This window comes from Pyrgilauda ruficollis, unplaced genomic scaffold, assembly GCF_017590135.1.
Source record: "Pyrgilauda ruficollis isolate IOZ18807 unplaced genomic scaffold, ASM1759013v1 scaffold66, whole genome shotgun sequence".
NCBI lineage: Eukaryota > Metazoa > Chordata > Aves > Passeriformes > Passeridae > Pyrgilauda > Pyrgilauda ruficollis.
Genome location: NW_024528377.1, coordinates 1349820 through 1376533, shown reverse-complemented (window position 1 = coordinate 1376533; position 26714 = coordinate 1349820). Strand labels below are relative to the sequence as shown.

Genomic DNA, 26714 nt, shown 5'->3' with positions numbered 1-26714 from the left:
CTTTCTTGAGATGGTTTGAAAGGATGAATTTATTTAAAGCTACGTACCAAATCGGGTGCGTGGGCCTCATGGGACTCAGCAGCAACAGCACCGCTTGCCTGCTGTCATGGTGTGTTGGTTTGTCAGCAGGGGCACCAAGCCAAACCATGCCTGCCACAGCCTCACTGAAGCTGGGGAATCTTTGTCCAGGCCAGACTCAGCCCTGTCCTTCCTCCTTTGTTTGCATTCTTTGTCCTGTCTGGTTTGTGCTTGGCGAGGCTTAGGGCAATGCAGCTCTACAGAATCCTTCCTTTCCCCCACAGACAGGCAGTCAGATTCAGTTTACAGCAGGGAGAGCTGGATGAGAAATGTGCCTCTGATACATGGGATTGGTAAGATGTACCAGCAGTAGGAATGTGACAAGGACACTGGTATAAAACACAGAGCTGATGCCAGGTGCTAGGGTCTCTGTACATGAGGCAAGAAAATATAACATTTCATACTCCAGTTTTAATTCATACCCATCTGAATTAGAGCATCAGATCATACTGTTAGCTTAAAAGCACCCACACGGCATGATTCAGATTTAAAGGATCTGTTCCCCCCTTTGAAGCTCCTTTTAATTCAGAGGAAATCTGTAGAAATAGCAATACTTCATCCTCCTGATATTGGTGGTTGTGAAAAAGGCCCCAAATCTCCCTCCCTGTATTTCCTTTTCTCCCTCACTTGCACTTTATATTCTATTTCAAGGTCCTGCTTGAGGCTGTAATTCCTCCAGAGCTCTTGGATTCAACTAGTTGACACAGAGCCCAGTTGTTCCCCATCACCACGCCAGGCTGTGCACGACTGCACTGGTTATTGTGTGTGCCTGTAGGCAGCCTACCCAGGGACAGCCAGGTTGTCCTGTCAGGGGGACCCTGCACTGTTCCTTCTCCTCTGCAACTATGCCTTAATTCAGGAGCATGATGCTAGGAATAGAAGGGAAATTAAGCCAGGAAATTAGGACACACTTCATTAAGAAACACACGTACACACAGAGTTCTGCTTAGCCCACCGTGCACTAGGCTGGGACCAGGTAACAAATCACTATTCATAATCGACTTCCTGTCAAGTGGCATTCATTATTCTGTGCTTTTGTAGTGGCTTAGGAAAAACCTAAATCTCTGTGGTTCCCCCTTGAGACAGGTGGGTTTTCAAATTAATCCCTTCCTCACTGGCCTACTTTATTTCTGATTGGTGCTGCATGGTATAAGAGTTGAGGCTGGGGCGATCACAAACATCCGTTCTGACCAGGCAAATCTGAAAAAGACAAAGGCAAAAGCTCATGCCACCCTGGGGGGGCTTTTGGGGGATTTTTTTCTTTTTTTTGGTGGTGCTGTTGTTGATCTGTTTGTAGCTTCATAGTGTTTAGTGTGAGGGAAATCTCAGTACTTTGGTACAGTCAGTGTCCCCTTTTCCTCTCCCTTGTTAAACCTCTGACTCCCACTTGGCAGTCTGACTCAGCGCTTACCATTCACACTTGGAGGCAGGTTGCAGTTGTGATTTACATCCCATCACCTTGGGCAAATATTTACTCCTCTTTTCCCAACTTGTATTTGTCTTTAATGCTCCTCTTTTGATCTTATCCTCTTTTTTTGTTCCCTGCAGCGGTGGGTGTGCAAATAAAGCTGGATTTGCTCCAACGCAAGTTTTGGATGGCCATGCAACAGGTAGGAGCATCAGCAACCATGCAGAGACACAATTTAGTGCTCTTGGTCAGCAAGGTCGATGCTATGTTACATCACATACAGTGGCATTTTAATGAGGGCTTTTGTGGAATTTATATTAAGAGATTTATGAAGTAGATTAGATTGAAGTCACACATTCCTGTAATCCTTTGTCAGCACTGATGCTATGTGAGCCATGAGTCTGTTCTGCAGATGCCGTGGTGACAGTGTCAGCTTCCTGGCCTGGCATTAGCTGTGCTGCATGTGACACATTTAATTGTGGAAATATGCTTGTGCTCATTCAGCCTTTCAGAAAACTCATGGAAATCTGCAGTTTTGGGCACACAGAAAAAAAAAATCTACTGCCTTCTTTTATCATCTTGATAATGATAACAAAATGCTACCAGCTTGCCAAAATAAAAATTACTTGCTCCAGGGATAAGCTTTTGCTGTTGTCCTAATATTAGATAGTCTTCTGGACTGAAGGAAGTGGAATAATTAAAACAACTCCCCTGGTCTGGGGAGAAAGACAAATGAAACACCTTTCCCTCATCACTCAGGGGCTTTTTTCCCAGGCTTTGCTTTCAGGGAGGTGTGCTGGAGGGGCGAGCATGACAGGACTGTAGCAGCACACAGCAGAAGCAGCTCTCTGCTGTCAGGAGAGGGAACTGTCATCAGACAGGGATGAGAGAGAAGGTAGGAGGGCAGGAAGCTGCTCTGTGGAGACAGGAGCATCCTCACAGGTTGGGATCACATAAACCTAACCTGAGCTAAAAAGATTTGTGCAAAGCACATGAGCACATCCTGAAACAGCAACAGAGAGAGCTTCGTTTTAAACACGCTGCTCAGGGCCATACCCAGGCAGTTCTCACACAAACAAGCCCTCATGGGTGTTAAATGAAGCTGGGAGGCCTTATGAAAGCAGGTGAAGGAGGCCTGTGTGCCAAGAGGCTGTGAGCTGTGGCCCTGGTAGGTGCTGGTGTGAAAAAAGGTTCCATGTGCTTTCCCAAGATGTGAGAACCATTGGACAGAGGAATGACTAACAGATTTTGTTTTCTCTCTCTCTCCTGCCTCACTGATGCTGTGCTGCTGTGGATGTCCACGCTGTGCCTCCCAGCCCAATGACACTGATGTGAGTGGACAAAAGCTGGGGACAGGGAGGCATCCTGGCATGCCTGGCTTGGCTTCTTAATTGTGTCATTTGTGTGCCAGCATATCATAGGCACTGTCCCTTGTCTGTAGCCTATGGAGAGGGTCCAAACCTGTCACAGGCTGTGTTTGTCTTCACAGTAATTAAGTGTCTTTGGCAAAGCTCAAAGTGCTCTGGGTCACAGAGACCTGAGGAGGGAGGAGCAGGAGGATGCTGTGAGGTAGGCTGGTCTCTGAGGAGGGAGCTGTGCTCATGAAGCAGCAGATGTCATCTCAGAAGAACCAGGGAGCACAGGCTCAGTTCTGCCCCCTTTCAGGGGCTCCCTGCAAGCTGCCAGTGCTCTCAAACCAGGGTCCTGGCTGTGGTGCTGCTGCTGCATGGCCAGCCCAGCACCAGGCACTGCTGGAACTTCTCTAAGTCTGCAAGTGCAGTGGCAGTGAGACCCAGCCCTCACACTGCTGAGGAAGATGTGTGAGACACAAGCCCTTCTTGTAGAAAACCACTGTGGTTCACCTGGGTTTCTGTTCTGATATCTGAACTCTGAGCTCTGAATTTGTTATCCCCCAAGGCCATAACTGTGGTTTGTTGTGACCATGTTTCTCTGCTGACCAAAGGAATGAACCTGTCAGGGTGAAGCACAAGGCGACCTCTAGGAACACATCCAGGGAAATAAAACAACCATGTGTTGCTTTGTGGTGAGGCAGGGGTGAGAGGGTGCTTGCAACTCTGAATAAAGGAATTTTTTTAAACCATCATCCCTAGAGTCTCCAAAAGCCAGCTGGATTCAGAGTGTGAACATGTGATATTGCAAAGCTGTGGGACTTGAAACAAACTCGGGCATCTCCAAACCTCCTCTGAAGCAGAACAGAGGGACAGAAAACTGGTTTTGTTCTGCAAAACTCGAGGGGAGAAATAAATTCTAACTGAAAGTTACAGTCTTGTTGTGGTCTGGAATGGCCAATTTCCCTCTTGTTGCTGAGAATCACCCAGAAAGGGGGTTGAATTTTATGTCTAAGGGTTTTGAGAAGTAGTGGGTAGCTGGCTGAGAGCAGACAGGCTATGTGCTATGCCAGTGTCCTTCCCTGACCCCAGCAAACCTCTGGCAGGAAGGGGACTCCATGCACAGAAAAGGCAACACTGTGTCAGCTTTCTTCCCTCTGCTACTGGAGAAAACAAAATTAAAAAATAACACAAAGAGACAGACACATGCAGCCACGGCAAATTCTGAACAATTATGAAATCAATAAGCACCTGAAGGGTTTTGTTACTCACCACTTAACCCCTCGTGTCCCCACCCAGTTCAGTGTTGTGAAACACGTGTCAAGTCCACTATGCAGAAATTCTAAATGAAAGAAGTGGATGGTGCCTTGGGCTACATGTGCACCATTCACATCCTATTTTATCATTAGCTATTTGGAGAATAAAGAAACCAACAGCAACAACAACAACAAAAATCCCTGCCTGAGAAGAACCCTGATCTAAAATACCATGCTATGTTCTTAGTCCAGATACTAACAGATGCTGAAATGCATGCTGGTTTCTCCCTGGTGCACAATAACCTTTGTTTTTGCTCTTTCTTTACAAGTGCCTCCTCTGCTTGGAGTGCACAGGTCCTGCTGGGCACATGTCAGGAAGGCAGGTGCAGGATCTGAGCCCTCAGGATAGGGGATGTTGCTGCTAGAGGCAGGGAGCTGGAGTGGCTGACCTGGGGGTGATGCTGGTGGAAATGCCAGCTGAATTGCAGAGCTGTCTGGGATGCAAACCTTTAGCCTGGCAGTCCCAAAGGGGAGACAGTAAGATGAGCTCATGCCATGTGCTGAGGGATACACTCAGTGCAGGTGGCTCCGGGTGCAGCTGCAGGCTGGGCTCTGGGAGCCCCAGGCAAGAGGCTGTGACCTGGCACTGACCCTTTGCACAACAAAGGGCACCACGGGGACATGTGGGACAGCCACCTGGAGACACAGCAGGAGCAGATGTCCCATCAGGATGACCCCAGATGATCACACATGGGATGTGAGGGGATAAAAGCTCAGTTTCCTTTGTTTAGGGCCCCTCCTCAGAGTTACAGGCTTGAGCTCTTTCTGTGTTGCTGCACCATTAATAAATTGCTTTAAGGTTCTGGATGTCTGAGACCCTGCTATGGGAAACCTGGAGTTGAACAAGTGAGGAAAACTTGTCTGTTTTGTGTGAGTGTGGGGTGTATGGGGAGTCAGAGACCTGTGGGGTCACTGTAGCTGCTGCTGCCTCAGTCCCACCAGTGAAAGCCTCTGGTGGTGGGGGAGTGACTGCCAGAGCTCCTGCATGGTCAGACTGGGAAGTTTCCTTCACACCATGGTTAATTCTCTGCTTTCCCTTTGCAGTGCAGTGGCTTGGATGGTGCCTGTCCACTCAGCTGTCAGGATGATGTAAGTTGCCTCAGTTTCTTCTCTGTACCTGTGGTGGGTGTGATTGACCACCTGCTCTGTGGAGATCTCTGTCTCCCCAAAAAAGGCAGTGCCTGTTGTCTCCTCACAAGAGATTGCACAGCTGGGGGGCAGGACCTCATAATAATGAGACAAATCTGCAGTTTAGGTCTTCTCCCAGCTGGGCCAGGGCAGAGACACTGGGATTCCAGCCAGTGAAAGTCCATCTACTTTAAATCTGTCTCCCTGGCATCCCAGATCTTCCAAAAAAAAAGTGGCTGGCAGCATGACATGCTGGACACCTCTCTGTGTTTATGCCACTGCTTCAGCCTTGGTATCAGGAATATGTGAGACAGGAGCTCCTCTGCCCTGAAAAGTGAGATCACCAGAGATTTTTTTGTTGTGTGTTCATGTAGGATTTTCTCTGCTTCTTAGTTTTCCCTGCAGGAAAGGGTTTCATGTAAACTCTGTGCCTCCATTTCCTGCTTTTTAAAATAAAAGTAGATCAGCACTGATACTCAGTGGTGGGGAGAGGGGTATTTTGTGAGTGGTTATAAAACTCTGAGATCTGAAGATGGAAAGTATTAGATATCATATTACTAAAGAGAAGAGCACTACAAATATCCTGTCTCTTCCTGAAGGATGCCTTGCCTTAAGTGTGGCCCACAGCCTGCTAGGCCTGCACAGAGCCCCAGCTAGAGACAATCTCTGTCACAGCTCATGGACTCAATACCTCAAAATGGAGACAGAAGGGGAAAAGAATTGTGTAAAACTCATGGTAGCTGAGCTGTGGGGCTTGGTGTGGAAATGCCAAGGCTGTTGCCATCATCACAAACCCATCCTGCTTCATCCTGAACACAAACAGAGGAAAAGCCATAAAAGCCATCTTTAATATTGCTTCTCCTTCATCTCTGCAGGTTCTGAACTGCTTCCTCATTGACAACAATGGCTTTATACTTGTTTCCAAAATACCTGAAGAGGTAAGAGAGCATAAGAGAAGGAGGAGAGTGGGGTTTGCTTGTTCCTGAATAACCCACCAGAGCTGGTTAAAACAAATGAAGTTGAATTGTGTAATAAGGGTGGCTGTGGTATAATTAAATTCAACTGTGCAGTGAGGGGGAGGGCTCCCTGCAGAGTGACAGCACATCCTAGGTGAGGAAGGAGTTTGCAGTGATAAGGAAGGAACTAGTCAAAATATCTTTGGATCAGAAGAAAGGAAATTAGACTCCGTTCCCTTGGCACAGATGCTATTGAAAGATGATCTAAGATGAAGGGAAGGGAAGGGAAGGGAAGGGAAGGGAAGGGAAGGGAAGGGAAGGGAAGGGAAGGGAGCAGCACTTCTGAGTGCTTCTGAAGTCAAAGCAGGTGTTCTTCAGGAAAGGAAACTGAGGGGATGGTAAGAGCAAAATGCTAAAGGCAAAAAAATGAAGACAAAATCATTTAAGTAAATTGGAAACAGGAATACACCTGTAGAATTGGAGAATTTACTGGACTTGCAGAGGTGAAAGGAGCAAGGGAAAAGGCTCAGAATAGAAATAAAAATAACTTGTGTGGTTCCACAGCCATTTCTAGGGAGCTGAAGGGGTGCAAGTTGGATGTGATATCCTGTGCAGCTGGGTAAAGTCAACAGTACCAGCCACTGCATGGTTGAGCTGCACTTTTCTATTCTCTGATAAATTCACCACAGAGCTACTTCTTTCAAAATAATTAAACCCCATAGTTCTGGACATTAGAAAGTGATATGTGGGAACAGTCTCATAAGCTGCAAAGCAATAAGTCAATAGTAAGAGTGGGCTTAGAGAAGAAGTGGGTAATGAAGGGGTTTTGTTACTGACAGAATCATGGAATTTCATTAAAATTGCCATTGTACTGGTGTTAACAAATGCAGTTCGGGTATTTCCAAAAGGCAGCAGATCCAATCCCAGAAATTACTTTCTTCAAGATGTGACAAACAGGTCGAAATGGAAATTAAGGTAACAGAATTCCTGGTGGATGTGATTGGCACAAGCAGCACAGCTTCCAGAAGGAAGAAAACTTATTAGCTATAGTTCTTTAAAAGTGTGACAAAATCAGGAGATAAGGGAGACTAGATAACCTGTAGAATTTCAGTTCTCTTCAGCCTTGAACAGAGTCCTTTAAAAGAACCTGGTGAAACAGTGAAGCATGAAGTAATGACATTGATCTCAAAGTAGCTGGGACAGAAGAGAAAGAAGAATTTTTAGATGGCTATTCAGATGGAAAACATCAGCTGTATGAGTCCCATGGTTTCCCACCTGGACTTGGGTTGGTTAGCATATTCAGAATGGGATGGAAAAAGGAAAAAGGGAGACTGTGCATTCTGCAGGCACTGCACAGTGAGTTCAGAGAGGCTGAGATGAGATTCTTCAGCGTCACAGAGCAAAACCAATAGGCAACACAGAGGCACCAGGGGGGATAAAGACAGATACCAAGGGGAGCTTATTGCAAGGGATAACCAACCTCTTTTCTGTAGGAAAGTGAAAAGTGCCCTGCCCAGCACACTGAATAGTCTGGTAGTGTCCCTTCAATGATGTGGTGTGCCAAAAAACAAAAATGCAAATAGAACTTGAAGACTAAGGGAGGGAAATGCTGTAAAAGTTGCATTGGCTCCCTACTCTGGGTAGCCAGGCCCTACTATGTTTTTGGGATGGGCTGGTGGTCTTAGGAATTGCTGTTTTCTTCTCTGACACCCATGGCATTTTCAAAGACACTTTACTGACTCCTATGACATGTGTCCATCAGCTACACCCTTTAGTTGCCATGTCACCTGTCCTCAGCACTGCCCTCTTGGGCCCTGCCTTGGTACTTTTTCCTGCTTCTTAATGGAAAATGGGTTTTTCCAAAGCTCATCTCTGAAAGATCTGACTAGCAGAAACATGGCATTGTAGTGGATGTGGATAAACTATAAACATTATCCACATGCCTCTGAGATCAGGCATTTTGGCAAGCACCAGAGCTGTCCTCCTCCAGCTTTTACCTTCCCTGATCTCAGAGAGTTCACCACTGCTTTTTTTTTTTTTTTTTTTTTCTGATTTCTTTATCCTGTTCCAGTTACTGTTTTTATTTCTTGGTGACACCATGAGTCTCCACACCATTAAACCTTACAGGGAATTCAAGACAGCACTAAATCAATACCCTGGGTTTCCTAGATGCCATCTGGATGTTGCTGCATGGGATCACTTGCTGCTGTGTGACCTTCCCTGTCCCATCCTGTATTCTTTCCTCAAGACATCCATTAAAAAAATGCCCAAAAAAATCCTGTACCTGGGGTTTTGTGGGTGTTTTGTCTTTTCTGCCTGCCAGAGCTGCCTGCTGCCTGCACTTCCTTCCCTGAGTGACCTCAGTGGAAAACAGAGCAGCTTCCCACAGGAATGGGGTGAGGACAGCATGGCTCAGACTCTGCTCTTCTCTGCCCTTGGGATGGGGGATCAGGATGAGGGATTGGCTCTAATAACCTCTGTGTGAAGGCAGCAGGAAGCTTACTGGCAATTGGAAACCACCATGGAAAAGGGACTCAGGATTTTAATGAGTGACAAGTTGGAAGCTCCCTGCAGGATTACTTGGGGAAGAACGGGTAATCTCTTAATTCAAGCTAATCTCCCCATCCAGTCTCATCCCATAGGGAGTGAAGAGTTAAAACACAGAGCCAGGAGAAGGGAATGAGTGAGGACCAGGTGCTCTTGGAGGAAGGGAAAATAAGTGGCAGGGTCAGGCTGTGCTGCAGGGAGGGCTGCTCTGCTTTTTCTGTCGTGTTTGCAGCCGTGTCCCCACAGCCACCCCTGAGTTTTTAGCTGATTCTCACTGCCAGTCACAGGCACAGCTGTGGATCCCAGGTCTTGAGCTCCCTCCGCCTGCTCCGTCCAGATGTTCCCTTTCTCACTAAACCTCTTTTTCTAGGATTGCTGCCTTCTGCCTGAGGCATTTTGCAGAGGATGTCTGCAAGCTCTGCCCAGGTGGGACTCCAGGAGCAAGTGCAGAGAGGCAGCCAAAAGGCCAAGATGCCACCAGAGCTCAGAGCTCCTGGAGAAGCAAGGGCTGCCTCTGTTTGAGCCATGCTGGAGGAAGAGGCTGCCTGCCTACCCAAAGCCTGGGCAATTTGGCAGATCCTGTTTGTCTACAGCTTCTGAGTGTACAAAAAGTGTAAATTGCTCAATGAGCCAGCAAAACATGGATGCATGTGAGCAGTGATGTAGCTTTTGAGTCATATGTGTGCTCTGGGTTGCACAGCCTGCACATGTGCCTGCGCACTCAGCTGCAGGGGGGAGTGACACAGGATGTGTCATGTGGGATGTCAGAGCAATGCTTCGTGCTGCCAACCTCTGAAATGGCAGGGGCCTGTGGAAACTTGCCCAGAGATGGGAGTTAGGAGAAACACAGCAGAGGGATGCCTAGGAGAGCAGCAGTCACTGGAGGAAGCAGGGTGTAATGAGAGCTGCTTTACAAAATGTTGCTCCAGTACGGGACAGCTTTGGTTTCTGCCTAGTGATGCTTTTCTGTGTCACTGCCTGCACGGGGTACCTAAGAGAGCAGCAAGCTTTGAATGTCTGGTTTGCTGTTGGAGGCCAGTTTGCTTCTGCCTTTCTGAACACACTCCCTAGGCCATACTCTCACTTGAACTAATAGCTGCTCATTCTTATACCTATACAAATGATGTCCTGCATGGAGAAATTCAGCCAGACATCAGCATCTCTTGACAGGATGGGCCTCATTTACAGCCTTGCAGTCGCCCCCTCTCCTTGCCCCACTGCCTGCAGCTTGCACTGTGTTAAATCTCACTGCTGGGTCTGCAGACTGGTATTAAATGGAAGCAGCTGGCCTCTTCACCACCCTAATCAGATTGAAAGAGCGAGGGAGGTGAAAAAAGTTAGTGCTTGCTCAGGCACATTTGACTGTCTGAGATGATTACAGCCTAAATGCTTGAAGGGGAGTTGATGTTATGCATCAATTTGTACAGTGAAATGACTTCTAAAGCCTTTTGGGAAGAGGCTCATAACCATGTAACACTACTGTTAGATGATTGCCATGTGATCTTAGGTAAATCTGCCTAAGGGTTTGGACTTTTTTTGTGGAACTGTCCCACTCAAATAAATGAAGTCATCTGTCATCTGCTAATACATGCTAAATGACTGCTAGCCTATCAGTGGGAAAGCAAAACATCCCAGACTGTGTGAATGCTTCCACAACACATGGGAGCTATTTACTGTCTGTCAGGACCCATGAGCCAGGAAAACAGACAGAGGACAGCTCATATCGGCACTTTTATTATTTACAAACATTTCATTTACTTGCTTGTGAACAAAGCAGTGGACTTGACAGGTCTGAAGCATTTTTGCAATATATTTGTCATGGTTTAGTAATCAGGAAGGTCAGAATTGTTTGTCTGAGGAAATCTTTAAAGCAGCAGTTAGCAGATTTGAGATTGGGTCCTTATTTGAGGTTATTGACTCCAAGGCATACATGGAACCAGAGGGCCACAAGCTCCACCTTTAGTTCCAGCATGCAGGCAGGACTGGGGGGGTTGTTGTCCCCCCAAATGCAACGTAGTCCTGGCTGTGCCAATGCACAGTATGTGAGCTACAGGGATGGATGGCCTTGTGTTGTGTTGTTTGGATCAGTGCCTGCTCAGAACTCACACAGCAGTGAGTTGTAATATTGCATTTGCTAACTAAAGAAATCTGTACATCACACTCGTGCATGGTGGGCCAGTTCACCTAGGGCAGCAGGAGAGCAGAGGTTTCCAAAACCACAATGGCCATGGGTAGCAGAGAGGCTCAAATGGAAGACTCAGGCATTCAGATCCAGAGAACATGGATTCCCAAAAAGCCACAGAGAGTCCAGGCTTCCAGTGATTCAGCATGCCTGGGTCTCTGCAGCTTGAAAGTCTGCATTTTCTGACAAGCCACAGGAACTTACGTGGGCTAAGTCATTTCCAAGCGTGGTAGGAATGGTGCAGGATGCCCAGCTGGTGTTGGGGGAAGTCCTCCCTCAAGCTTTCCAACCAGCCAAAGGACAAAGCTCAGCGTTGCCTCCTTACAAAAACCCTCATGTACAGCAGGCCTCCACACAAACTAGATCAGCTGGAACCATCGAGCATTTGGAAAATTTACAGTTTATTCCATTTTTCCCTTTTTGTACTTGCAGACTGGAAAATTTTTTGGTGCAGTGGATGGCTCAGTGATGACCCAGCTGCTAAACATGGGCATGTTCAGGCGGTAAGTGGGGGATCTCCACACTGTACTTCTTGTTCTTTGCTGGTGTGTGGGTCAGAGCACGTTGGTCCCTCTAAGAAGCACTTGAGCAGGGAAAATGCACATGCTGGTGATGCTGGTGACTCTCTTATCCAGACACAAGAGCTCCTTTAGCTACCTGCCCCATCTGCTGACTGCCTCAGCCATTATCAGCACACACACTGTTTCTCCTCATCTCTTGCTCTTCCACCTGCTTCAAAACACAGAGAGAGACAGAAATTTCCAATCTCTGTGTGACCAGAGAGCAGCTGCTTCTCTGTCTTTTCCAGGGCAAGATGTTATGAGAAACTTTTCTTGGCATTTTGGGTACAGAAGTGCTTCAGTTCCTCATGCCACTCAGAAAGCCTTTCTGGGAGTGGTTGTCTGAGAGCCCCACAGATGCAGCATTGCAGCTCGCTGACCACATTTCTCTCTCTTAAAAAAAATTCTGTTCATCTCACTCCACTGCCTCAGCCAATGTCAAATGAGAGTTCAGAGTTTCAGTGGCTTGAAAACAGGAACTAGGGGGACCTGAGGTAGTTACAATTATAATTCCTCTGCTTCATAGCTTGCTTTACTCACTGTTTGAAATTAGGGACATTTTTCCTCCTGTACTGACCCAGTTACATTAATCCTGTATTTCTTGCTCTGCAAGATCCAGCACTGGCCAAACAGCAAAGGCACGTGTAAGCAGGTCACTGCTTTAGTGAATCCAGGAAACAGTTCATACCTGACGTTTTTGAGGAAAAGCTGACGTGCCTGTCCCGTGGGTGGTTGCATTGCTTGCTTTTGACTGCTTGCCTGTTGTGTTTTGCTTGCAGAGTGACCATGTATGATTACCAGGCAATGTGCAAGGTGCCCTACCACCACCACAGCGGCGCCCGACCCCTGCTCAGCGTACGTATCTGATCTGTCACCATGCCCTGTCACCATGCAGCCCTCCCTGGCTGGGCTTCCTCCTGCAGGGCATCTCCAACATTCCCCAACAGACTTGAGGAGATGTTTGCTGTCAGGACAGGACTGTCCAAACTCACCTCAGGCAGATTCGTGAAGCAGTGGTGGCCACTGATGTTGGTTTACAGTGTGAGTCTCTATTGCCATATAGGATCTCACTGAAAATTGGAAGGACCAGGGAAAGAACAGGAGTTAGACTATTGCAGGTTCTCCTGAAAGCCAAGCAGTCAGCTAGCAGCTGAAATGAACAGGAATGCTTTTACAGAGCATGGTTTTACTCAGCTCAGGAAGGAGAGTTGCAGTGTCAGGGAACAGAGCATCTGGGGAAAACTGGCAGTCATTGGGTAAGGATGAGTGAGCTTGGAGCAGGAGACTGAGAATTCTGGTAGCCCAGGAAACAAACTAACAGAGGGAAGGGTTTTACCAGTACCCAAATGCAACCTCTCCTTAGGCTACAAAGTCATACTCTAATCCTTTAGGATTTAGGATGCAAACTCATACTCTAATCCCATTCCACCTTCCTAACCTTGCCTCAACAAGAAGAACAGACTACTCAACACTTAGGCTACTTCAGACTGCTTGACACAACGCTAAACAGGGATGTGTTCATTGCTGTTATGATCCTTTGATACTAGAAGGAATGCAGGAAGTACCCTTACAGGATGCCATTGTAATTTTTTCCAGTAAAAGAATTTTCAACAAAATATTGCCTTTTAACAGCATTCTTAACAATAACACTTTTAACAATGTCTGGTTTACAGTGGTTATACTGAAGCCTGGCTAGATATCATATGGTGATTGTAGTGAAAATATTTGCTTGATTATATCCTCCAATCCTGATCACTGAAAAAAATGTCACAAACTATGAGCTGCCAAAAATGAGGTGAATTGGGAAGAAAATAAAAAGGTGAGCATTCAGCCTCCATCTCATCTTCCTCTCTTAGCAAAACCCTTGAAAAGGAAGAGATCAAGAAAAGTCAGTTTTTCATATACAGACATAAAAATCAGTCAAATTGCCAACCATCTCTACATTTTACCATTTGCTGACTTATTTTGGCTGAAGGGAAGTCATCAGTAATGGAACATTATCCTGCATCCCGTGACTGCCACATCTGTTTTGGGTTTGAGGACCTGGGCATGATTATGAGAAGGGGAGATGAAAATTAGATGTGGTTACCATGAGGAAAAGAAGCAGCAGTATCCTCTGCAGATGAATTGTCCCTGGGATAATGCTGGATTTCCAATTTGTAGCTGAAAAGCAAGAAGATGATAGAAGTCATGCCATCTTGAGGGAAAGCTGGATGAAAGCACAGTTAAGCATAACCAATCAGTGGCAGATAATACTAAATCCTGGGCAGTGCTGTCACTTGTCCCAGAAACACCACTTGCTCTCAGAGCACAAAAGCATCCTAAACTGGTGGTGTCCCATTTAGCTGTGTTTCTCTCTTGCTCTGAGCTCTGAAGGTCATCCACACTGGAGAGAAATCATCAAGCAATTACATCTTCAAAGTCCTTCATACATTCCTGATAAACTCCCTGACCCTCATGGGGAGGGGGTGAGGAGGTATTATTAGTAGCAGGGCAGCTCTGCTGGATTTTGATGTATTTTGAACATTTTCCAGTGATGCCCAGACCTTGTATTTCCAGCCTGTCTTCAAGAGCTCTGATCAGTGGAGGGACTTAGTCTAAAATGTGGGGTCCTGCATAACAATTATAAATTCTCTGACCAGGTCCTTATGGTATTTCTTATTTCTTCTTTTGTTCTCCAGCCAATTTATGCCTTTGTAGCTGCAGTGAAGTGGCTGATAAGTGATTTTCTCATGTGAGTACCAAAAGATGGGGGTGTTTGGGAGGCTCAGACCAGGAGGGGCAAGAGCTGGGGAAGGTGCAAGCAGAAGCCCCCACGTAGGGTGTTGCTGTCAGGCTTCTCCTGACATTCAGCTCTGCACTGTGCTCCTGGGAGACAGAAAGCTATTACTATTGCCATTTTGAGAGGCAGAGGCCCACAGTGGGTCTGGGATTTACCTGAAGTCACTCAGTACAAAGTGCCTGAGTCAGAAATAGGACTTGTGTCTCCTGGGGCTCTGTGCAGATTCTTGGTGCCAAGTCCTCTTGCCTGTCTTGTTTGCCCCTGAGGAGTGAATGCACATCTTCCTCTCACAGCGGGGAGAAGGCTGAAGGCAGCAAGCCAAGCAGCTCAGGTCTGAGTGCCAGGCAAGGGGGGAGAGAGGGGAGGCTCTCCTCTGGGTTTGGGTTCACCTCAGACTTCCGGGGTGAATCAGAGTTCAAGCTCAAATTAGGATGGAAGTGCCACTGCTCAGCTTGCTGGGTGTGCGAAAGGGGAGATGTGGTAAAGGTCCAGCTCTGAGGGTTTTAGCCTGTTGGTACAGAACATTTCCATGTAGTTACCTCCAATCAGAGAGAGTGTGGGCTTCTGATGGCCATCAGGCCTGCTCCTCAGGTGGGTCCTGTAGTGGCTGAATGCCCTCCCAGCCTCAGGGGCTGCCATACTTGTTCCCTCCTTCACTGACAAGCCCCTTGCACAGGAAAAAGCCCATTCAGATCTTCCACAGTACAGATCCTATCATACAGAACCACATTCTAGCATGTGGAGAGGGGAAAAAAAAATTAAAAATCTAAAAAATCAGGCTTGCACTGCCAGAAATTTGTAGTAAACATTTTTGAACTGATACTCGCTGGGCGACAGGGCCATCTCCCTGACACCTGCATCCTTCCAGGCTGCTGAAAAAGCATCCTCTGTTCTTGCTCTTTTGACAGCTTCCTTTTGGAGTTTAACATGAGTAGCTTCTGGCACTCAGACAACTTGGCAGATGGTGAGTACACAAGAGTCCAGCCACCCCATAGCACGTGAATGTTGCAGCCACTGGTGACAGAAGAAACTGTACAGGGAAGTCCCTGTGCAAGGAGCCTGCCCTCTGCCCCACACCCCTTCCTCCACAGACACTGGAGTCCAGCTTCCAGATCCCACCATCTCCCCCCATTTCCACCCCCATTCCAGGCTGCCACAGCAGCAGGGTGGTCAGGGTGAGGTGTGTGCTGCTGGGAGCACTCTGCTTGCTCCCCTCAGGGTAATTTGCTGAGGAGAGGGGAGACACTTCTTTCTGAGGACCCCTACCCTACGTGCAGTGGGATGAGAGAGGCCATCAACTGCAAATAACTTCTGTTGGAAAGTCTCCCTTCCAGTCTGCTCCAGGACAGGACAGAGCAGGGGTGGAACAGCAGTCTCTCCAGAGCCTAGCAGAGGTCCCAGGAAGCTACACAGAAACCTCAGAGATCAATAACACACAGAGGGCCTTCACTTACCCACTGGACCTGGTCTGGAAGAGAGAAGATGATGGCACATGGTATTGCACAGCAGCTGAGTTCAGCAGAGGGGTGTGTCTGGCTTGAAATACCCTGACCTGTCCTGCAGTTGAAGTGCTGCCTGCTGGAAACACCCCAGGAATGTCTGCAGTCCCAGCCCAGCCCCTGCAAGCAGGGGGGATGTTAATGGCCCTGAGGAGACTCGGAGGGGAAGGGGAGGTGTGTTCTGCACAGCCAAGTAGGGGCTGTAATTAGTCTTGATTATTGATCACTAGTGATGCCTTTAGTGGAGACAGTGGTGTCTTCCATGCCAGCTGTGGGGCTGGAACTTCTGCACTGAATTCTCCAGGCATAATGAGGAAACAGTCATTTTTTGAAAGCAAAATTCCCCTCTAGAGAAGGAGGTCTATGGGTGCTGTTTAGGTCCCACTCTCCTCCTCCAAAGAGATGGCAGTAGAAGCTGCAGCTGTCCCCTAAGCAGCCCTGGCTGCTGTGTAACACACATCAGGGTAGCAGGGGTGGCCCCATGCAGAAATTGGTGAGGAAGAGTCAGATGAGCAGGTGCAGTTCTCATGGTAGCTCAGGAGAGACTGCTCATTCAGGGGAACAGGGAGGTGTGGCATTCCTGCTGTGGATGTTCTGTGGCTGCAGTCTGATTTAGTCTGTTCTTGAGGAGAGCAAAAATGGAGGGGGGATGTCACTGCTGTCCTGCTCATCACCATTTCCTTTTGTGCTTCCTTCATCTCTTTCCCACATCACCTCCATGACTGCAAATTCATGTCTCCATGTCACTGCCATGCTGTGAATCTGTCACGTGTCTCCATCGTCACTGTGTGTGTGTCATGGGACCTCTCCAGCCAAGGCTGTCTTCCATCACTGTAAGTAGAACCACCTCATAGTTAAAAAAGGAGAATTAACTAGAAATTCCTAGGCTAGGAAAGACTTTTTTCCACCCTTTGTACAGTGGGGGACTTGCAGAAAGGCACGACAGGGCCAAGGCAGAGCCTGGCTCTGTTTCCTTGGTCTGCAAAGAGATGCTGTTGCTCATTTAGCTGGCTGAGCTGGTGATTGAAGGTCTGTCACTGAGAACTTGATAAAAGAAGGAACATATGAGCCTCCTGAGGAGCTGCAGTCACAGACAGCATCATCACTCATTGCTGTGGGCTGGCTGGGCCTGTGGCCTGTGTTCCATGGCATGTCTTCGCCGTGGTTCCCAGCTGGCCCATTCTTCTCAGCTGTTATTCCCAAACCAAAGACTGACTTGTGCCTTCTTGCAGGAGAAACTACACAGGTCTTGTAGACTACAGTTACTAAGAAGTAGCTTAAGTCTTCTTTTCCACACACCATGGTTTAGCTCCTTCTGATAAATCCCAGCCCAGCTCTGGGATAATGCAGGAGGACTTTCAAGTGGTTCAACTGATAACTCATAAATCCACTCCTACAGGCGAGTTAGAAATTCCTCCAAGACAGAGTCCAGACTGTGGCTGTGTTTGTATCTCCCTGCTTCCATATCTAGCTTGTGTTTGCCAATTTGCTCTCTGCCCAGCAAGACATACATGTGAGACAGAGATGGAGAAATAGAGACAGTTGGAATGTGTCTGACTGCATGGAGAAGAGGAAGAGCAAGAGAGGGTGTCTGCAGATGAAAAAAAGAGTGTCCATGTGTGTGGGGGAGTAGCAGGGTGGAAGAATGCTATTGGGGCTGGAAGAAATGGATTGCACATGTTGTTAAGAAGGGGCTGTAGATTTTTGCCAGAGATGTTAACATTTTCTTGACTGCACGCCAAGGCTGGTGTATGCGAAAAATATGAAGCGAAAAGGAGACATTTTGTGAGAGAGGAATTGAGCACACACATTTTTTCCAGGTTATGTGCAGAGGAATTAATGATCAGGGATCTAATGCTCTCCCTTGCCTGACTGTGTACCTCTGGCTCTGCAGCACTGAGCCTATTTCTGCTTCCCAAGTTCTCTTGTTTTTTGGGAAGGTGAGACTTGCTGTTGGAATATGGGCGTGATGTAGTCAGACTGCACTCATCATACAAATCTGCTTTTCAGAGGTGCTGAGAAGACATGTTTGCTGCCACAGATTTTTCTCTGCTCTCAGCATCTCAGTTTCTCTCTGTGTTTATAAGGGCTTCTGCTTTTATGGACATCAGCACAGGTTTGAAAGCTTTTAATTAAGCCAAAAATACTTCCAGCCAAGAGAGAACTATTCCAGCCTAGAGAGAACTATTTCTAGAATTTCATAGATCATAAAAGTTTCTCTTTTTTTACTCCACTGTAATGTATGCAGAAGATATTTTACAGTATAATTGGTTAAATTCTATGTTTTATATTGGTAACTAAGTGGCAGATTTTGTCACGTGTCCCAGAGTAAATCCTCTGACTCGAGTGCATGATTTATGCTGGTGGGAAAGAGTTCACAATCTGGGCTCTATAGTTCATAACAAGGCACAGCAACTGCCTTTGCTGCTCAGAAGGATTGGTTGCCAAATGTCTGACAAAAGTCTTTCTGGAAGTGCAGATGGTAGCAATGACAGCCTGGAATTAACTCACTCTTTGCTATAAAGTTTGCAATTTGTTATCAGCTCCTCTGGCTGTTTACTAATCCCTGACCAGCAGACTCTCAGGGTGCTGATAACATTTTGATGTCCAGTATGTGCATGCAGAGGCTCAGCCTGAGCCTTTTGCTGATGATGTACATGCTACTGGGCTTCTCTGAACCTCTCAGTGCTGCTGCAGCTGCATTGCTTCCCAGCAAATTAAGTGTCAGTAGGCTTAAGCATAATCTCTGTCATAGGTCTTGTCTCTGTGCAGGAGTTAGATTTTAAAGCAGCTTCTTTTCATTAAGCTCGTGCCAAAAAAAAAAACCAAAAAAAACAAAACTTAAAATCTGTGCAGGCCACTTCTGCCAGTTTTTGGTGCTGGCCACGTTTATCCTGGGTGTGGTTCATGCAGGCTCTTTAACTGAGTTTTCCCTTGCAGGGCCTGGTTCTCCAAGCCCACCATGACAGCCCTCATCCAACACTGGCTGAGGCTGAGGCCTCAGATCAATTTCCATTCTGCATTTTCCAAGCTGATGTTCTCGTTCACCCCTCCCTGCACCCCATCCTTCACAGCACTGTCCATTATATTTCTTGAACTCCACCTGCTTTGATGATAACAGGAAGCTAGTAAAAGATATGATATTATAACAGGAGCTAGTAAAGGATGTCACTCTTTACCAGGGACGGGAAAAATGAGGTCCTGGTATGTCAGGGCTCTTTGCCACTCACGACATGAGCCATATGTTAAACTCTTGCAAGCAGTTTGCTCCAACTTTATGAGGTCACCTTTGTGGTCATCACAGTGATTCTTCTGAGCAAGAAGTCCATTGCCAACAGCTGTGCTGCAGGGGCAGTGCTGCAAAGCCAGGGGCAGCTCAACAGGACAGAGATGGCTTCTGGCTGAGGGACCAATGTGTGGACGTGCCACAAGCATGTCCCCGAGAAGGGCTGTCCCTGGTCCAGGCTGTGATAGCCTGGCCACCTGCTTCAGGGTTTGGAGCTGCTTTCCCAGCCTCCAGTACAGTGAATTAAGGCTGAAATAAATGCCGCTCTATTTCTCACACTCCTTTAGTCTTAGTTTGGGGACTTTCCTGGCCGGAATACACTTAACAGCCCTGCAGCTGCTCAGAGCCAGAAAATGTTTGCAGCTTCTCTTCTTACAGCATAAATGGGGATATTCTGCATGCCCCATCAGAAGTGTCTGAAATTTACCTCAAAAACAGGGTTGTGTTCTGCTCATCCCAGATCTCCTCAGGACTGTCAGTCCCTGTGATGGGTCCTAGTCAGAGGCATTCTCCATTAGCAGAAATGGGAGAGGCTTTTCCCTGCCTCTGCAGCGTGGAACCCACACAGAGGGACAAGGGATGGTGGCAGAGCACAGACAGACAGCTCGTGGCTGGTGGCAGAGGTGCTGCCGGCCCCTGGAATGACAAGTTGGGTTGATTAATTCAGTGTGAATCCAGGGTGAATACAGAACGAGGCATTGTGCTGCAGTCAGGCTCTGTGTGCTTCTGAATCTGTGCAAAATGAACCTCACCATGTCACCAAAAGGTGGGTCCCATCGTCTGGGAGGATTGAGGCAGGGGTTGCCTCCTGAGTGTTGGTTTTTGAGACTTCTGAAGAAAAGCACAAAGTACAATTACCAGAGACTGCACTGCAGGGAGGGGTTTGAGTGCCCATCGTAGTCATCTGGGCAAGGCATTAGAGGCAAGATTGGGCTGCAGTTCCTGGCTCTTAATGGATATCTTGTGTTGCTGGATTGCCATGGTTCAGAGAAAAATCAGAGAAAATCATGCAGTTTTTCTCTCTCTCATGTAATCCACATTGTTTGGATGGCAAGCTCTGCAGGGAGGTGCCTGCTGCTTTCGGCCTGCTCCGGCAGTGCCGGGGGGAAAGGAGACCCCCCTCTCAGCAGTCAGGGTTTTACAGTGATGCAAATCACCCATCCAATCAGGGTGCCCTCTTGAGGCCTTCTCACCATACATTTGCTGATTAAAACCCAGGTTGCTGCATTTTCCATAACTCTTCAGTGCTTCTGCTGCAAGGGGTAGGCTGGGTGTCCTGCAGGTGAGGAGGACCCTCTTCCCTGCTGGTCCCCCCAGGAGCACTGCCTGTGGCTGCTGTGTGGGTGGGAGGCTGCAAACGGAGGTTTGTGCTCAGACCCAAAGCTGATGTAGAAACCATTTCTTGTGCTTGCTGCTGGCTGAGCCGCAGCCACCTCTGCCCTAGCAACAAAGCTTCATATTTCCATCAGCAGCAGTCCCCTGTGTCCTACCCAGGCAGGAGCTGGCTTTGCTACCTCCAACTGCAGAAAATAATTGCCAGAAGGGCCCAAGGCAGTAGTTTCAAGCGAGACAGATTTTGCTGAACTCCTAGAAAGAATGTTCTTGCTTCTTGAGGGAGGCTTAGTGAGGTGGTTCAGCTCCCCCTCATCCCCAAATTAGTTTGGGAGTCCTGCAGGGTGTGACTGATGAGTGATGGAGCAGCTGCTCCCTCCAGGAGCCAGTGCTGTTCATTAGCTGGGTCTCTGCTGGTCCTCGAGAGCTGTCATCTGTTTCCTTGTGGTCTCAGGCCAGATCAGTTTGCTGCTGGTGGTTTCTTCTTAACATGACACGTATTGAGCCCCTCCAATTTCCTGCTGTGCAATGTCAGTGGGCTCAGGAGGGATCAGCAGCTGACGGGAGCCCCACCGCAGACACGCAGGGCTCCCGCAGGGAGCACAGCCCTGGGCACAGCACGGAGGGCCAGCCCAGGCACAGGTTTGTGTTTAAAAACTGCATGAACCAGCGCTGGCTCCGGCAGGAGGGATTTCCTTGTCACGGCTGGTTCAGTAGGGCCCCCCGAGCTCCTTTGAGCACAGGGGTACCTGTGCCCCAATGTCCCTGCCCGCCTGGCCAGGGGGTCCGTGGCTGCTGTGGCCACTGCGGCTGCAGTTTGGGCACGGCAGGGTCCGGCCTTGCTGCGGGAGGAGGGTGGCGATGCTAGAGGCATTTTCACATAGGCTGGTTTTCCCACACCACCTAGTGGGAGCAGGCATCACTGCCTGGCTGCTCCCTGCAGCATCTCCTTCCCCTTCTCCAGAGGGCACCTGCTCCCGGCCACCTTGGGAGGGCAGCTGCTCCTCCAAATTCCATCACCAAGTGTGGGACGTTTCCATGTGGTGCGGGCAGGTCCCGTGTGCCCCTGACGTGTGCCTGTTTTGTCCCGCGGCAGCTCACAGGCACAAGAAGCACGACACGCTGCAGCCCTGCGACACCGAGTACCCCGTGTTCGTCTACGAGCCGGCCATCAAGGAGACCAACGGGCTCATCGACTGTGGAGACTGCCAGAAGTAAGAGCCAAGCTTCCCTGTCAGCTGGGGACCTTGTCCCAGGGCTGCTGGGGGTGACAGCAGCATCAGAAGGGTCACCTGCCACCGTGCCTTGGCACAGCCACCACGACAACCACAGCTCTGGCCACAGAGCCATGCTGGACAGAGAGAGGTGAAGAGACCAGGGTACTGATTCTTCACAAAAAAAAAAGTGTTAATAAGCAGAGGTGGCTGGAGAACAAATAGAACAGAATTTAAATACATATCTTTCCATTCCAAAGATTTCAGAAAGGAACATTTTCTGTTCTTTCATGTTTCTGGCAAAAGTTTTCTTCTTAGGAAGTTTTCCCTTTTTGCGATACTCTTGGCTTTCCTTTTATTTTTTTTTTTTCACCAAAAAAAAAAAAAAAAAAAAAAAAAAAAAAAGAAAAAATTTTAAAAAATAAACCAGGGATGGGGAAAAAATAAGTGTTAGACTGGAATAGCTGAAAACAAGAGTCCACTTTTTTAGTACCCATTTTCATTTTAAGTGAATGGACAGTCAAAAGTAACAGGCAAGTCATTGTGACAAGAGGCTGTTTTCAGTGGTTGCACAGTGCTATCAGCAATCACATGTGGAAAGGTGACAAAAAGATTAATTTCCACTGATCCAGCTTTTCCTAAGGTGAAGAGGCCAAACAGATCTGACTGGAACTGCTCCTAAAAAAACCCCACAAAACAATTCTACCTAGTCTTCAGTATTGGATCAACTGCAGGAAAGACTTAAAAGCTTAGAAAAACAGCCTCCACTAGTCAGCATGGCTCTAGGAAAACCAGAGCCTTGCCAAACATTGTTTCAGAAGAGATTGCAGATTTGATGATAACAAGGTATTCTGCTAATCTCTGGGCAGAGCCAGAGGAACTGAGTGACCTCTCTGGCTCACAGATCTCTGCTACAAACAAAGCCTGGGAGCTGCCCCTCCCCTGCTGGAGGCAGCCCCTCACCAGTGCTGGATGGAGCAGCAGGTGCTGTGTCCTGCTTGGCTCCCTTGTACTTACAGCCTCTGCTCCCAGGTGCATCTTGTGCATCTTTTATCCACATATTTGGGAGAGACAACCCCCCCAACCCCTGCCACAGGCTCTGTGGAGCATTACCAGGGCCTGGCATGCAGGCCTTCCTGATGACATTCCACAAGCTCCTGGTGGAGCAGGGCTGGTCTGGGTGCTCCATCCTGGGCTGAAATGTTGGCTTGTAGATTGATGCATGGGGCATCTCTGTCCTGGTGACTGAATCTGTGCATGGGTTGAAGGCTGCTTGCCAAAGCTCCCAGGGCAGTCATTAGTCAGGGAGCGCTAATGACATGGTCAGCTGCTGAGTGTGGCATTCAGCACCTTTAAAAGGGGACACACAAATCCCTGCAGGCTGGAAGGCAGCAAGGCCAGGTGGTGAATAACCAGGGATGCTGGGCACTGCTCCAGCACAGTCAGCTTGGCCAGTGCAGTGGGCACATCCCCACAAGCCTGTCTTTCTATTCCAGAAGCCCTGCCACCAGTGCAGGCATGCAGAGCCTGATGTCCCCAGCCTTCCCTGTGCCCAGTGGCTCCAGGACATTCTGGCTCCCTGCCAAACACCAGTTGGTCAGTCCTGTCACACCAGTGTAGCCCACAATATTACTGGGTTCCTCTATTTCTCTCTCTAGTAACACTACTACTACTTTAGCACAACTCTGCTCCTCCCTGGACCACAGAACAGAGACACCCTTGCATTGTACAAGCACACACATAAATATACATTAAATAGGCACTGACATACCTCTGGGTGAAGCCAGGCTTTGCTCAGGTGTCACGTGCTGTGATGTGCTGCCCCGTCTGGGGAGGGCTTGTCTTGGTTCTGGCTGGTTGGTTGGGTTCTTGGGTTGATTTTGACTTTTGTGCCTAGCATGGAGTTATAGATTTGGGACATTCAGAGCCAAAAAGGAGGCCAAAAAGGAGTGCCAATGGCACTTCTCCCTGTGTCCATCTGCTCACTGGTCTCTCCTGCTTTCTGCTGGCACCCTGTTTCCAGTGATCTCTGTTTTCTTTCAGTTTCTTTGCTGTGGTTCAGGCAATGCCAGGGTTGCTGCTCTGGGCTAAAGAGTTGTGATTTTTTTTCACCTGCTCTTCCCTTGCAGGATGTTTGTGGCACAGCAGATCATCAGCAGTAACCTCCTGCTCCTCGTCACGGACACCGTCTGCGATTGCAGTGTTTTCCCACCCGTCCCAATGGATGCAAAAGAAGTCAAATATATCCTTCCATGCACAGCAGGGATGCAGGGCTCCACAGGCCCTGCCATCTCCGTGTTTGCCGGGGTGGAAAATGTGCTTCTGCTGCCATTGCCATGGGGTGGAGAGCACGACCTGGCTTGGAGAGGTCTCCAGCCCGTGCGGGGTGACCTGCCCTTCCCTCGTCCTCCCGGGTGGTGCAGTTCCACCCAGCCAAACTTGCATGGGGGCCAGAGGGTCTGTGTGGCATCCATCCCCTTTCCCTGCCCGTCCTGCCGGTCCTTAACAGCCTCGCACACAACGCTTCAGTGAAGTGTGAGCGGATGCGCTCCCAGAAGCTGCGCCGGCGGCCGGACTCGTGCCACGCCTTCCACCCCGAGGTATCCCGGGACACTGCGGGCAGGGAGGGAGGGCTGGCGGCTGCGTGGCACCACGGCCATGCCCCTGCCCAAAATGCACAATTGTCTCCTCTTGCACCCTTGCATGGAGTGTCCCACTGCCGTGAATCCCCGAGGGAGTTCCTAGCGGGATTTCACGTCTGTACCACCTGGGAAGGGCTTGGACTCGGGACCACAGGGTCAGGAGCAAGCACACACACACACACCCTGCTAGGAGCCGAGGAGCCATGTGGCTTCCTAGCCCACGGAGGACTGCTGTGGCCATCATGAATAAACCAGTCCCTTCCTTGGCTCCTGGGGTGATCTTTCCACCACAGGCATTGCTCCCTCTTCCAAAGGCGACAGGCAGGCTTGGCAGCCGGCAAGCTGACCCCTTGTCTCCCATCTCGCAGGAAAATGCCCAGGACTGCGGTGGCACTGCTGGGATCTCGGTGTGTCCGGCGCTGCTGCTGCTACCCCTGGTGCTGCTGCTGCGGTGACGCTGCCCGCGGTGCGCCTTACGCGGCGGGGACCCGGCGGGACCGAGCCGTGCGAGGGCAGGACATGGGGTCCCCTTCTGCGACACCCTCCGCGACTTCCCGAGGTGTCCTTCACCACGAGGTGCAGCACGGTGCCGACGGTGGGAGCTGCTGCCTCCTCGGAAGCAAAAGGAGATGCGAGGAGCAGCAGGGGCAGCTCCTGGCACAGCAGCTGCTGAGCGGCTCCTCCCGGACACCGCTCACGGCCGGGGCTGCTGCCATCACCGCCATGGGAACATTCCACATCAGCCTGCCTCCCGCCGAGCCACCTGCGCTCGGAGGGGCAGAGCTGGCTCCAGGAGAGCAGGAGGGGCAGGGGACACCACCTGCCTGTCCCTCAGGGTGAGCCACCGGGATTTTGAACGCCCGGCTCTGGAAGCAGCATGTCCTGGTCTTGGGGGTGGTGATCAGCCGGGCCCCCAGGCGTGGGACAGGGCACAGCAAATTCAGCAGGCTGTGAACTGCACCAGCCTCAGCCGGGGCTGGACAGAGGGAGGCAGCACAGCTCAACTGCAGAGCTGCAGCCACGCCAGCGCTGCCGAGGAGACCTCTCCTGACACTGCTAAAGCAGCATCCAGGTTCTTGTCTACAACTGGAAAGGGGTTTTGTATGACCCACCAGAAGAGACTTACCTGCTCTCTTCATTGCAGAAGCAGCCAAGAAACAGGCACTTTTCCCCTGGGAGCAGCACTGCCCTGCTCATTGCAGCTGCCCTTGGTTGTGCCCTGCCCTGAGCCTGCCATTCCCAGCTGGTGGGCACGGGCCACTTCTCACAGAGCTTTACGGACAACGGGTGGGAAGCACCCATTTTTCTTTTTTTTTTTTTTTTCTTTTTTATGAACTGTTCCATACCATCTCATTAAAAACAAATATATGGCATATTCTACATAGACACCATAGCTTCAGCATGTTTGGTGGTCATCACAGCCCTACACAAATCCCAGAAACCCGTGGGGACAGGGAGTGGCTGGAGGGACTGCAAGCACAGCTGTGGTGGTCCCAGGGCAGCAGGGCAGTACAGCAGGAAGGCTGGATGGGAAAGGGCTTCATCCTCACAGCAGCTCTGTCCCTGCCCTGCACAGCAGGCACCCACAAGTGCATTCCAGGCATGCTGTCCTTCTTGTCACCCATGTCACCTGACACTAAGGCGACAGGATCAGGTCCTGGCAGGGACCTTCCAGGACCTTAGAGCTCCCCCTGTGAGGTTTTGCCTGGCTGGAGGCGGTGTTACAGCAAAGCGGAGAGGAACCACTGCAGTACTGGAAGTAAAACTGGAGGTGGAGAAAGTTCCAGGCTTCAGAGGCAGTGACCTTATCAGAGCCAGCAGCAGCCAGGGAAGGTGAAGGCAGGACAGAGGGAGAAGGGGCGGCTGTCAAGGCTGAGGAGCTGCTCAGAGATGGAGAAGCCCCCGGCTCAGGGCAGCCCCGGGCTGGCACAGCTCCCCCAGCCCCACGTGCCTGCCTGTGGTGCCTGCCCTCCCAGGGCACCACTCTCAAGGATGACCTCCCTGTCAGAAAGGATTAGCAGCCCCATGTCCATTCAGCTTAAATAGGACACAAAAATGCACATTGCTCTGCTCTGGATGAGCCATGCTTGGCTTCAGGTGCACTGATCCACAGTAAACACGGTCCTGCAGGGATACCTGCACTGAGAGAGTGAAGATGAGAGTTACACCTGGCTTGGTTGGCTCAGGGAGTTTGTCCACTGAGCTAACTGGAGGGAATGGACAGGGGTGACAACTGGATTATTTCTTACTTGACTCAAAACCTGAGCACACACCAGGAACAGCTCCCTGGTTTGGTTTTTTTTTGGAGCAAAGCAGGCCATAAGCAAACCTACCCAGTTCTGGGCTCCAGCGCAGGGTTAAGCAAATTCTATTTCATGCTCTGACAGAGACAGTGACTCATGGCCCTTTCAGCAAGAGAAAATTCCCAGGAAGAG

General features: G+C 49.3%; 1 protein-coding gene across 1 annotated transcript in view; it reads left to right on the top strand.

Moving 5' to 3' along the window:
* The window catches only part of CACNA2D4 (calcium voltage-gated channel auxiliary subunit alpha2delta 4), a 122347-nt gene extending 96744 nt beyond the window's left edge, over positions 1-25603 (top strand). The window contains exons 27-41 of the mRNA XM_041484522.1: positions 1627-1688; positions 2803-2817; positions 5196-5240; positions 6155-6217; positions 6482-6504; positions 11075-11087; positions 11397-11467; positions 12304-12379; positions 14206-14258; positions 15215-15270; positions 16618-16638; positions 21520-21637; positions 23767-23879; positions 24155-24237; positions 24648-25603. Of these exons, the coding sequence (XP_041340456.1) occupies positions 1627-1688; positions 2803-2817; positions 5196-5240; positions 6155-6217; positions 6482-6504; positions 11075-11087; positions 11397-11467; positions 12304-12379; positions 14206-14258; positions 15215-15270; positions 16618-16638; positions 21520-21637; positions 23767-23879; positions 24155-24237; positions 24648-24734 (899 nt within the window). The 3' untranslated portion in view covers positions 24735-25603. The remainder of the gene's footprint in view (positions 1-1626; positions 1689-2802; positions 2818-5195; positions 5241-6154; positions 6218-6481; positions 6505-11074; positions 11088-11396; positions 11468-12303; positions 12380-14205; positions 14259-15214; positions 15271-16617; positions 16639-21519; positions 21638-23766; positions 23880-24154; positions 24238-24647) is intronic.
* The last annotated feature ends 1111 nt before the right edge of the window (positions 25604-26714 follow it).